The sequence below is a fragment of the Bos indicus x Bos taurus genome, chromosome 5, assembly GCF_003369695.1.
Source record: "Bos indicus x Bos taurus breed Angus x Brahman F1 hybrid chromosome 5, Bos_hybrid_MaternalHap_v2.0, whole genome shotgun sequence".
NCBI lineage: Eukaryota > Metazoa > Chordata > Mammalia > Artiodactyla > Bovidae > Bos > Bos indicus x Bos taurus.
In genome coordinates, this window is record NC_040080.1 from 47,965,520 (window position 1) to 47,979,257 (window position 13,738).

General features: G+C 44.6%; 1 protein-coding gene across 3 annotated transcripts in view; it reads left to right on the forward strand.

The window, feature by feature from the left end:
- The window catches only part of LARGE1 (LARGE xylosyl- and glucuronyltransferase 1), a 609,285-nt gene that overhangs the window by 149,815 nt on the left and 445,732 nt on the right, over nt 1-13,738 (forward strand). For all 3 annotated transcript variants that reach the window (XM_027541848.1, XM_027541849.1, XM_027541850.1), the window contains exon 2: nt 4,873-5,060. In XM_027541848.1, coding sequence (XP_027397649.1) covers nt 4,955-5,060 — 106 coding nt within the window. In that variant the 5' untranslated portion in view covers nt 4,873-4,954. The remainder of the gene's footprint in view (nt 1-4,872; nt 5,061-13,738) is intronic.

Below are 13,738 nucleotides of genomic sequence, written 5' to 3' on the forward strand. Positions count from 1 at the left end.
TGGGTTGCCATTTCCTATTCCAGGGAGTCTTCCCGACCCAGAGATGGAACCTGCACCTCCTGCATTGGCAGACAGATTCTACACCACTGAGCCACCTGGCTTCCTCTCTGCTATAGGACCTATATTATAAGCTCAGTGAAAGACAATTCTTTGCCTACTTGCTATAGGGGTGACAATGCTTGACTCTCAGGATTTGGTCAATCTTTTAGTGAGGCAAATTAGTGGCCCTTATCTGCTACATGTCTGTAGGATCAGTTTTTGGATCCTAAGTGATTCCTTTGGATTTTGACCATTGAATTCCTTAGATTTTTTTTTTTTTTTTTTTTTGAAGGTTACTTAGATTTTTATTCCCTCTTCATGTGCAGTGTTTCTGGAAAATCTGCACATCTTGAACACCCATGAAGAATCATTTCTAATATCTGATGCTAATGAAAGGACAGCCCCTGTGCTGATGAGAGATGGCTGAACACAGCAGTGTTTGGAATGTAAACCTCTGGCTGGTCTTTTGAGTGGTAACCAGCCAACCATGGAGGGTATATTCCCAACTGGCATCCTACAGATGTTAACTGACTGCCCCTAGCATGCAAAGAAGGAGTAACACATACATACTACACTGTCAGCACAGAGGTATTTTGAATCACAAGCAATACAACAAGAAGTCATGGTGATTTAAGTTTTTAAATATTTTTAAATGATAAAAGCAATGCATGCTCCTTATATACTATTTAGGAAAAATATGTGTTCGTATTTGTTGAAATTACCCATATGCTATACCCAGCGATAACTTCCAAAACATACCTTTTTCATATCTATAGCTATGATAGTATTTATACATTTATAAACAGTTTATCACATTGGATGAAGGATACTTGCAATCACATTTAATGTTCAACTTTGAATCCTACTTTTGTGGCTAAACAGATCATGATCATTTTTCTGGCACATACAGTGTATTTTGTAGATTTGAATTTAATTGGTTAAGATAGATGGGAGAAGACAAATGGAGTAGATACTTAGGAGGAGTGTTGGCCAAGAGATTGGATTTGGATTTGAGAGAGGGGTATTTAAAGATGACTCTTAGACACCTGGGTTAATAAATGAGGCCTTCTCCCTTCCCCCAGGCAAGAACAGTTTAGAGACTGGTTTTCTAGTTAATACATGAATATTTGCATATGCTTGGGATGTAATTTGCAGCCCACCTCTGTTTTTCCCCTTCCTTTCTTCTTCTTGTGTTGATTCCAGTATTAACTTCCTGGAGGAACCTCTGATATAAATTGAGATTTTTCTTTAAAATGTGTTTTTAGTGCACAGAGGTGTCATTTAAAAGTCAAATTCATGAAGGAATATTTTTTACCTGCTGGGTTTAATTTCAGATGCCAGTGTTATCATAAAATGCAAACCACCCTAGACTTGGTTCTAAAACTTTGTACAAATTGTGCCAGTTGAAATTAACTTCTGCAGATGGAGAGAGGAGAGGACGAAAATAAGTGTTATAAAGAGTCTTAAAAAATGTTATTTAAATATTAATGCCACTTGAGTTCCGCTCCATATATGTTCCATCTTTTCCCTAAGTATCAACTTTTCTATAGCTTTCCAATTATATTTTTGTCTATTTAACCTTTTTTTGTGTGTGTGTGTGTGCAATGGGAGCAAACAATGGTGATATGTTTGACCCTGGGAAAGAAAATAATCATAAGATTCAAGATGAAGGATTTAGGTTTGATCAGAAAGAAAATGCCCCCCAGCAGAGTTGATAGAATGAATTATTTAAGGAGAGCAAAGCTTGAGGTGTCTCTGCCCCAGATGTGTGTAACCTTTGGCGAGTTAATTCATCTTTCTGGATTTTAGTATTCTCATCCATAAAATGGGGAGGAAAAATAGTATTAATACCTACCTCAGGTTATTTTAAGAGTTAAACAGGTAAAAAACATAGGAAAGTGTTTGACAGATAATAAGTGCTATTTACTGTTGGTTTTCTTTACCTTAAGTGAACTGTAAAAAAAGAAAAAAGTGATTTGAATATAATGGTATCACCTGAAGGGGACTTCCCTGGTGGCTCAGTGGTAAAGAATCCACCTGCTGATGCAGGAGACGTGGGTTCGATCCCTGGGTCAGGAAGATCCCCTGGAGAAGAAAATGGCAACCCACTCCAGTATTCTTGCCAGAGAAATCCCATGGACAGAGGAGCCTGGCAGGCTGCAGTCCAGGGGGTCGCAAAAGAGTCGGACATGACTGAGCAACTAAACAAGACACCCACCTGAAGGAGAATTGAGTAGGCAGGTCTTTCAGGTTTAAAACACCCCTGTGGAATGTCAGGCAAGACCTACTGATTGAGATCTATTTTTTTAAACTAAGCTCTTTGGGGGTGGGGGAGAGTGGCCGGTGAAGGGATAATAATAGAAGTAAGGCTGTTTTTTGGCATTTTGGAAGGGGGTTAGGGTCACCTCTGCCAGGTGCTTGATCACTTTGCTAGTCACTTATTCTAGAGCATTCTCATTTAAGACTCATAACCACCCTCCTTGACAGAAGACGTTGCTTATCTTAAAGAGGAAAAAAATGAAGTGTCCCCAGAGAAGAGGGGGCTTCCCCCGTGGCTCTAATGGTGAAGAATCTGCCTGCTAATTCAGGAGACGTTAGAGACACAGATTTGATCCCTGGGTCAGGTAGATCCCCTGGAGGAGGGCATGGCAACCCACCCCAGTATTCTTGCCTGGAGAATCAATCTCATGGCCAGAGGAGCCTGATGGCTATAGTTCATAGGGTCAGAAAGAGTCGAACATGACTAAAGTGACTTAGCACACGATGCACAGAGAAGTGGGACTTGCTAAGGTCACAGCTCTTCAGGTGTGGCACCCAGATTTGCATCCAGATGTTTCTAACTGCATAGCCTCTGCCAACACTCCCTCTCCCTGAGAGATCCTCAGCATATCTGCCATCCCCCTTCTTAGTGACTAGCAGTCTGTATGTAGGGTTTGTTTCCTGTGCTTCAGAATGTAAAACTTCCCTAAGAGGGACTTCTCAAGTCAACATTCTCCTTGTTTAAAGAGATTTTGCTTTTTCAGGTTTTACTTCCTCATCCACACCCTCTAGCCCTGTGGTCTTTGATCTGTTTTTAGAAAGAGCCATTCAGGAAATCCCATCAGAGTGGTTGCAGAAGAAAGCTTGGCCTTAACAGCTGAGATTGACTCCATTAGGTGTTCATTGCCAACAACTTGGCTAACAAAGACTCCTGAAGCTTGAGAGGGTCGCCTTTGGTTAGGATCCAATTTTGTTTATTTGTTCAACAGACAATCAGCAAGCCCTGCAGGTGACAGGCAGTAGGCTAAGTCTTAGTGAATATGAGGTGAGTCGGAGGGGGCACCTGCCTTCTGAAAGCACCAAGGGTGGTGGGGAAGGAGACACTTCAACCGGACCTTTGTCCCGTAGGGTTTAAGGGATACATCTAAGGGAACATTCAAATCAGCTCTTCCATGGCCATACCTTCCTTAGGAATCTGCAGGCTTTTGTGCCTGTCTGCCCTGTGTCCATGTGGACTTTTCACTTTCAGCCAGTATGTGATGTCCGTGTTAGGACTTGGGAGGAGATGAGACTGTATGACCTGCTGGTTTTTACATTTTTTTTTAAATAAGTCATGTCCCTTCCTGGTCAAGTACTTGGGTGAAAGATCCTGGGCCCTCTAGTCCATCTGAATTGACCTTCTGCCTCTTCTTTGGTCCTCTCTCTACCAGCCTTCTGCGTGGTCTACAATTGTCCCTCTGCAGGCTGGTTGTAGGTTGTCTGTCTTCTCCTCTCCAATCTGTTCCTGTTTGAATTGTTTCATGCTTTTCTGGACATCTTCCCTGTGAAAGGGGTAAAACTGTAAAGACAGCCTCTGTGGAATGTTTCTAGGTTTTCCACAGTGACTGAGGTGCAGCCTCCCGACCATGATCTTGGGGCCTCTCCAGTCTCCTTTCCTTTGAGTGTGTTGTTCATCAGCCTGATGGGCCTTCTGCATCTCTCTCTGCTGGAACATGGGGACTGTTCTGCCTTCTTGACCAAACACAGATGGATCAGCTTCACTGGTTTGTGAAAGAATGGCATTGAAACATGTATAATATCATATAAGAAACAAATCGCCAGTCCAGGTTTGATGCAGGATACAGGATGCTTGGGGCTGGTGCACTGGGATGACCCAGAGGGATGGTATGGGGAGGGAGGTGGGAGGGGGGAGATGGGGAACGTGTACACCTGTGGTGGATTCATGTTGATGTATGGCAAAACCAATACAATATTGTAAAGTAATTAACCTCTAATTAAAATAAATAAATTTAAATTAAAAAAAATCCCAGTCATCACATTCTTGGGGTTCCTGATGTTGGTCTTTCTTGTTAGACTGTGCTTTTAGAGCCAGCCCTTGTTTTGGTCAATTTTGAAAATGCAGCCCTTGTTTAGTGCTTGGTACTTACAAGATGTTTACTAGGTACTCTTTTTAATAAGTGTTAGTCCAGGCTTCAAAACTCACCTGTGTACTTGTCTGTGTATATATGCATGAGAGAGAGAGAGAAACAAAGTGGGGGGTGTCTGTTACAGTTCATTTCATCCTGCATTTGTTTATTTTGTAAAGAACTCTTTTTGAGATTTGACAGAAAACAAAGAAATTCTGTAAAGCAATTATCCTTCAATTAAAAAATAAATTAATTAAAAACAACAAGGGAAAGAAAAAAAAAGAACTCTTGCAGTTTGGGTAGACTGCAAGACTACAGCATCATCTCTTGCGATGAAGTTGTAGATGAGCTGAACCACTCTCAGGATCTGCAGGATGTTTCTCTTTTGCAATTTGCATCCATTGACAATGCTAAGAACTCAGCCCTTCCTCTTTGCTCTTCCTTCCAGAAAGTATTATGAGGGAGGCTGAGGACGCCACGCTCGGGGCAGAGACACGGCGCTGGGATTAGGGACTGCCACTTCTGAGAGGATGCTGGGGGTCTGCAGAGGGAGACGGAAATTCCTGGCTGCTTCGTTGACTCTGCTCTGCATACCAGCCATCACCTGGCTTTACCTGTTTGCCGGAAGCTTTGAAGGTAAGAAGGAAGCTTTTCCACAGGGAGAGGGGTGGAGGGAAGAAGGAACACTGGCTGCCCTGGAGTCCTCGGAACAAGCTCCAAGTCTTCTAATCCCAACTTCTCATTCTTTTGAACAGTGGAATATTGGTGCCCCATCACAGGGAAAGATTTGTATAGGTTTGGGTCTTCCCAGGTGGTGCTAGTGGTAAAGAACCCATCTGCCAATGCAGGAGACATAAGAGACATGGCTTCGTTTTCCTGGGTTAGGAAGATCCCCTGGAGGAGGGCATGGCAACCTCCTCCATGCCTGGAAAATCCCATGGACAGAGTAGCCTGGTGGGCTACAGTCCATAGGGTTGCAAAGAGTCAGACATGACTAAAGCTGCTTAGCATGCACATACACAGGAAACTGGAGGGAGTCAGTGATGGGAGGAGAAAAAGGTAAATACAAAGATAAAAATAAGGTGCCTCTGGATGCAGCAGTATAGTGGAGGTTACACAAATGTCAGATACCAGCCTTGTAGGCTGATCACTGTGTTGATAATGGGAAAAAGGTTGGGTCCTGCAGGGATTACTTCATGCAGTTTATGGAGTCAAATGTTTCATGCATTCTTCCATCTATTCATTCACTTATCTGTTCAGCCAACATTTTGCAACTGTTTAACATCTGTGCTAAACTAGGTGCTGGGAATCTGGTGAAAACAGATTTGAACCTTCAGAGTGTCATGGAGGAGATAGGTTAACACGTGATTGCTATGCATTGCTGTACCTGGTAACTCCTTAAGATGAGGCAAGCTCACAGGGCTGGGAGATAGGGTGGTCAGAGCCATCAGGTGGGCTGATTGTAGAAGATGAGTGGTGATGCTGATGGGCTGAGTACAGAGGTTCAGCAAAGGAGATGCCCTTCCTGAGCAAACAACAAACACTCCTCCCTGCCACTTTCCTGAAATCCATAGAAGAGATGCACGCACCATCCTTCTAGCCAGGAGTTTCTAATGTAGTGCGACGCTCTGCGTATCAGAGATGCTTTTCTAAGCTTTAGGAAGGGAAGGAATGGAAGTATTGAAGAGCCTACTTTCTTTATATTTACCCCCAAACTTGACTTTAAAAAAAAAATGTATGTATATATATATATATATACACACACACACACACATCTCCAATGAAAATCTGTCTCCAGAAAGTCACTACAGTGTTTTTAAACATTTCCTTTATGCATAATTGTATTGACAGCTCAAGGCTACCTTTTAATTAGGAGTTCCACTTCACTTTCTGAGATTTGCCCTGAATTTGCTTGGCTGAATATCAATGAGCTGAAACTCTTCCCTTCAGGTCAGGGAAGGGCCTAATACCACACCCCTGTCCCTTTCCTGTCCCCAGACCTCCTTGGAGTGGCAGATAGAGCTTTCACCTAAGCATCTAGATAGAGTGGATTATGCCCTGGCTGTGGGTGATGGATTATGCCATGGCCGTGGATGGTTAAGTTTTGGTAAAGAGATCAGAGGGAGGATGGTGAGTTGGTATTGGCAGTAGAAAAAAGAAGAAGGAAGCATTCTCCAGGGATGATGGCAGAAACCCTGTGAAAGAAAGCCAAGAGCATTAGTGCCGGTACAGGTTTAACACATTGAAACGTTGACTTTGACAGGATGACTAGACTGGTATAAGAGTATAGCACTGGTATAGCAGCAATAATGATAATGACAACAACATACACTGTAATATTCTGAGCATTTCTACATGCCTGGCATTGTTGTGAGGATTTAATGCATATTAACTCCTCCTTCACAATAATCCTGTGTGGTGGGTTCCAATGAGGAGGTCTAGGAAGATCAGCTGTGGTGATATGCCCAGGGACCCAAAGCCAGTCAAGATGGGGCCTGGGCTGATTGGACTTGAGAGCAGGAGGTTTTAACTGCAATTCCATGTTGTGGACTGGGCTTCAGTGAGGGGAGACTTTGGGTGGGAAAACAGGAACCTGCAAGGTGTCACATGACCTTTCTGGATGTGTGAGGGAAGCTGTACAATTTTGATTTCTGCTCATTGGTAGAAACCCAACTCCAGATGATTTTGGCAAAGAGGGAATTTGGTGACTACTGAAACTAATAAGTTCAAAGGAAAAATTCGGCTTCAGGTAGGGTTGGATCCAGGGGCTCCAATGATATTTTTGTAGCTCTGTCTCCCTACTTTGTTTTGCTCTACTTTTCTCTGCTGTAGTTCTTTTCAGGATAGCTTTTCCTCTCCGGTGAAAACTTTGGCCAACAATTTATTCTCACCAGTCCCTTGTAGAAAGAGGGGGATTCCTCCCCCATAATTCTCCAGCATCACCTCTGGTTAGATTACCGCTGGTCCCTCTTGGTCTGGAGAGCAATTACTGTGGTTGGGGGAGGCGAATGAGGGCATCTCTGAGCTCTGTGGCTATTTCTAGACCAGAGTTCCCTGAAGCATGTGAAGTGAGACTGGGTAAGTGTGGTCCCTAAGGGTACGTGGTGCAATTCCCCAAAGAGGGGAAACTAGAAGTTGGTCTGGGTTGTGGAGAACTCAGATCTGGCTGTGCTTAGTGATGGGTTGATATCAACTTGAAGGTCTCTTTCCAGCATCATGCTCTCTAGTCCAGCTCTGGCTGATGGAGTGACTGTGCCCATGGACTTTTATTAGACTGGCAGATAGATTGCATTAAATAGGGGTTGGATGATCCAGATACAGAAAAGATCTTCATGACCCAGATAATCATGATGGTGTGATCACTCACCTAGAGCCAGACCTCCTGAAATGTGAAGTCAAGTGGGCCTTAGAAAGCATCACTACAAACAAAGCTAGTGGAAATGATGGACTTCCAGTTGAACTATTTCAAATCCTAAAAGATGATGCTGTGAAAGTTGCATTCAAAATGCCAGCAAATTGGGAAAACTCAGCAGTGGCCACAGGACTGGAAAAGGGCAGTTTTCATTCCAATCCCAAAGAAAAGCAATGCCAAAGAATGCTCAAACTATCACACAGTTGCACTCATCTCACACGCTAGTAAAGTAATGCTCAAAATTCTCCAAGCCAGGCTTCAACAATACATGAACCATGAACTTCCAGATGTTCAAGCTGGTTTTAGAAAAGGCAGAGGAACCAGAGATCAAATTGCCAACATCTGCTGGATCATCAAAAAAGCAAGAGAGTTCCAGAAAAACATCTACTTCTTCTTTCTTGACTATGCCAAAGCCTTTGACTGTGTGGGTCATAACAAACTGTGGAAAATTCTGAAAGAGATGGGAATACCAGACCACCTGACCTGCCTCTTGAGAAACCTGTATACAGGTCAGGAAGCAACAGTTAGAACTGGACATGGAACAACAGACTGGTTTCAAATAGAAAAAGGAGTACATCAAGGCTGTATATTGTCACCGTGCTTATTTAACTTATATGCAGAGTACATCATGAGAAACACTGGGCTGGATGAAGCACAAGCTGGAATCAAGATTGCCTGGAGAAATATCAATAACCTCAGATAAGCAGATGACACCACCCTTATGGCAGAAAGTGAAGAAGGACTAAAGAGCCTCTTGATGAAAGTGAAAGAAGAGAGTGAAAAAGCTGGCTTAAAACTCAACATTCAGAAAACTAAGATCATGACATCTGGTCCCATCACTTGATGGCAAATAGATGGGGAATCAATGGAAACAATGGCAGACTTTATTTGGGGGGGGGGGGCCCAAATCACTGCAGATGGTGACTGTAGCCATGAAATTAAAAGACGCTTACTCCTTGGAAGGAAAGTTATGACCAACCTAGACAGCATATTAAAAAGCAGAGACATTACTTTGCCAACAAAGGTCCATCTAGTCAAGGCTATGATTTTTCCAGTCATCATGTATGGATGTGAGATTTGGACCATAAAGAAAGCGGAGCACCAAAGAATTGATGCTTTTGAACTGTGGCGTTGGAGAAGACTCTTGAGAGTCCCTTGCACTGCAAGGAGATCCAACCAATCCATCCTGAAGGAAATCAGGCCTGAACATTCATTGGAAGGACTGATGCTGAAGCTGAAACTCCAATACTTTGGCCACCTGATGCGAAGAGCTGACTCATTTGAAAAGACCCTGATGCTGGGAAGGGGAAAACAGAGGATGAGATGGTTGGATGGCATCACTGACTCAATGGACATGAGTTTGAGTAAGTTCTGGGAGTTGGTGATGGACAGGGAGGCCTGGCATGCTGCAGTCCATGGAGTCACAAAGAGTCGGACATGACTGAGCAACTGAAATGACTGATCCAGATACATTAACAGAAGCAAGACCTAGGTTTGATCCCTGAGTCGGGAATATCCCCTGGAGAAGGGAATGGCAATCCACTCCAGTACTCTTGCCTAGAGAATTCAATGGACAGAGGAGCCTGGCGGGTTATAGTCCATGGGGTCGCAAAGAGTCAGACATGATTGAACGACTGACACTTCAACTTTCTAGCTAGGAGGATGAAGGTGACACATTTGTTTTACCAGGTATCAGTTAGTCCATAGCCGGGCCACTGCATTTATTTCTGGATGCTACACTTTGAGAGCAATCTAGATAAGTCAGCACATTTAGAAGAATCTAGGTGAATGACAGTGCCATTTCAAACTTTATTTTGTACGAAATAGTGGAAAGAATGGGGCTATTTACCCTGGAGAAAGAGAGGCTCCAGGTGTATATGACCAGCTTCAGCAAACAATCAAATGGCCACCATCTGAAATAGAGATTGGGCTTACTCTGACAGTCCCTGAATCTATGGAGGGATGTGGCAGGGAGCCAGATATCAAGATCATCATAATAAGGGTCATTCTGTCCAGTGCTGGGATGAGAGGGAAGGAGCCCTGGGAGGGAGAGATGAGAGGTGTGCAGACAGAAGGGTGATCATCAAGGCAGTTGCACAGGGGGAACTGCCTGCCTGGTCCTAACCCAGAGATCCTGAGACTCTAGAAAAGCCTGAATGTTTATTCAGAAACAAAAATTTCCTCCTTGGAGTTCTTGCCAGTTGCCGCAGGCATCAGTACACTTCCAAAAGGGCCTGCAGAGACATTCTTTTCTCTGTAGTTAAACATAACAACTTTGAAATCCATTTATTGACACCCTTGAGTTTTCTGTCTCGAGGCAAGTGGAACCATAAATAAGGGACAGAGTTGCTGCCTGAATTCGGAGTTTATGTGGGTTTATTTATTTCTCAACCCTGTCTAATTTCGATGGATGATCTCCTGAGAGCAGAGCCTAGAACTCTTCCTGAGATGTGGATGCTTTTAGATAGAATATGATTTTGGAGTCAGATTACACACAACATCATGATATATTGAGAGAGCAAGGGAGGGAGTCAGGTCTCAGACTATAAAGTCAACTCAGAGTAGCTGGTAATTTGGGGCATAATCATGCTTCTCTTCTCCTTCTGCTTGAAATGATGTTATAAAAGTGAAGCTCCCCTATTGGGGCACAACATTTTACATGTCTATGATTCTAAGCATCAGATGTGAGTGAATGAGTTGGAAATGACCAGAATCTTCTCCAGTTAATGGGAAATAGGACAGGAGGAGGAAAAAGTCTTACTGTGATTTGCTCTGGAGTGTGGTGGCGCTAGTGGTAAAGAACCTGCCTGCCAGTGGAAGAGATCTAGAGACATGGTTTGATTCCTGAGTTGGGATGATCCCCTGGAGGAGGGCAAGGCAACCCACTCCAATATTCTTGCCTGGAGAATCCCATGGACAGAGGAGCCCGGCAAACGACTGTGCATAGGGTGGCAAAGAGTCGGACACAACCAAAGCAACTTAGCACACGCACACATGTGGATCCAGGATCAGTGCATAAAAGTTATGGGGAAGCAGGCATTTTCTTAATGTAAGAAAGAATACCTCTTCTAACTCCTTTGCCAGGTGTTAGAATTCACCATTTGGGAAAGCATTGAAATCTTCCTTCCTGGAGCTATTTGTCAAAAGCCAGGTGACCATTGGTTAAGAATGCCCATCAGGGATGTTTCTGCTGATGCTTCAATCCCCAAATTCCTAAACACTACTGACTCCATGTCTTCCCACACCTTGTGTTCCTCTACCATCTTGGGTAACATCCCCAGCTGCCCATGCTGCAGGCTCTAAGCTTTGGAGCCTCCCTTGGTTGCCGTATCCTGTCACATCTGATCTTGGCCTCATGCAGCTGTGTCTTTTGTTTCCCCCGCTTTCACCACCTCTGATGCACTGGCTCTGCTGTCCACGTTCATCCTTTGGGGTCAGGTCTGATGCAGCAGCTGGCTCTCCTACCCATCTCCTCCACCCTCAGTCACAGCACCTCTCTGCTCCTCATCTGCCCTGCAGCCCCATGTCCTCACACCCTCCTCGCATTCCTGTCCAGCCAGGCTAGACTTCCCTCCATGCTCTGTGTCCTCTGGGTTTTGGATATGCTGTTCCTTCCCCTCCCGTCTTTGCTTGGCCAACTTAGAATCTCCTGTCTCAGCGTAAACATGAGAGCTCCTCACCCTTAACTAGGGTGCTCAACTTTAACTCTGGCTTCCTCTGCTCCAGCCCCCACCCCTAACTCCTTGTCCTTTTCCCTCCCTCATACTCAGGACACTTCGTTTTTCTTGTGTTTGGAATTGCTGTCTTCTCTACTGACTGTATTTCTCTATTGACTATTTTGTCATCTGATGACATTTTGGATTTATTTTGGTCATCTGATGTGAACAGACTACTCATTGGAAAAGTCCCTGATGCTGGGAAAGATTGAAGGCAGAAAGAGAAGAGGGCATCAGAGAAGGAGATAGTTGATGGCATCACCGATGCAATGAACATGAACTTGGCCAGACTCCGGGAGATGGTGTGGGACTGGGAGGTCTGGCATGCTGCAGTCCATGAGGTTGCAAAGAGTCAGACACGACTGGGCAACTGAACAGCAGCTACTGACTGTAAGCATCAGGAGGCAAGTGGTTTACCCTGTTCATTCTTCCATCTCCAGCACCTACTGTGTGCCAGGATAACTGCTGAATGCATGAATGAGCAAAGGAACGTGCGCTCTTCAGGCTTTGAGTGTTGCCAGCTCTCTTTGTTGCCTCCTGATTAACGGCAGACTCCTTGTCATGGTGCTGGGGTCTTTCACAGGCTTTCTCTCTCAGTCTATAATGTCTGTCTTCACTCAGGTGAGGACGCCTCATCAAACATCCTGAGAAAACCCGTCTTCATTTTCACTCTCTGTTCTTTCTGCCCAGGATACAGTTCTCTTTTCCACAACCCTTCCTCCCAGCCTGCTCCTTTAGTGCCCGTACTCAGCGTCACTTTCTCCTAATGTCTGATCCTGTCTTAAAACTTCTGTGACAAAACTCACCAAGGGATATTTTGCTTGCTTGGTGTCTTTCTAGGCACTTGTGTATGAAATTCTTGAGACAACAGACTGTTTACTGATTATCACATCCCCAAAGCCTGGGCATCACTCTGCTCGATTCTTTGTAAATGTTGCCTAGAAACGATTCTGCTATTAAGGGCAGCAGGAGCCCATGTAGCTTCCCAGTTGGCGCTAGTTGTGAAGAACTTGCCTCCAGTGTGGGAAACATAATGAGGCATGGGTTTGATCCCTGGGTCGGGAAGATCCCCTCAAGAAGGAAATGGCAACCCACTCCAGTTTTCTTGCCTGCAGAAATTCCCTGGACAGATGAGCTTGGGAGGCTACAGTCCATAGGGTCATAAAGAGTCGGACGTGACTGAATCAACTTAGCATGTATGCACGCACATAGGAGCCTGTGTAGACAAGGGCTTCTCCTGGTGCTCTGAGCATCTCTGATTTTGAGACCTCAGGATATGGCACTGGATGCCTCACCTGCCTTCTGGTAGGGATGTTAATTCTGGGACTTGACTAGTTCTGCTTAAACAGATCTCTCTTTGAATTTAGATCCTGCCTATTATTTTCTGCCAGAATCGCCTTTTCTCGTGGGCATGGGAGTGGTTCTTTCTTCTCTGACCATCAAGGAGATGGCGTTCAGCTGCCATTGAGTTATCAGCAGGTGGAGAAGGGTGCTTTTCAGCCACTCAGAAAATGGTTCACACATGGTGCCCTCCGAGCATTTATTACTAGCTCCGCACAGGCACTGCCTGTGGTCACGGGAGGCGGGCCAGTGAGGGTTGCGGGGGTTATTTAAAAGCAGATGCTTTCAGCGGTGTAGCACCTAGAACGTTTAAAAGCAGTACCATGAATGGGCACAGGATATTAATTCCTGGCTGATTTCAGCCGGCACCCACGTTTGTCATTCCTGAAGCCTCCCCTCATTGTTCATGCACTCTTTATCAACACAAGCTCCTCTTGAAATGAATGGTTTGCAAGTCGTTACTGTAAATTTCAACAGGAGAAAATGAGGTCCTGGCATTTGGCCATTTTGAAGAGTTGCAGTGAGAACCAAGGAGTTGTAAGTTAAAGCGTTTTCCTTGTTTGTTCGTTATGGGGGACCATGGAGCACGTGAACAGTGGGGTAGGGGAGGTGGGGGCTTGTCCAAACATAACCACTTGCCCAGCCCCACATTCCTTTGCCCCATCCTTCAGCCTGGACCTGATGCAGGAGGTTTGTGAATTTCAGACAAGGTGCTAGTGGATACTTTGCTGAAGGTTTCATTAGCCCCGGAGGCTGGGCTGTGTGGCAGCTTTGATGGCAGCCAAACCATTTTGCCTTCCTGCCGATGGCCCCAATGTATCACTTAATAAGGATATTATGAGGTA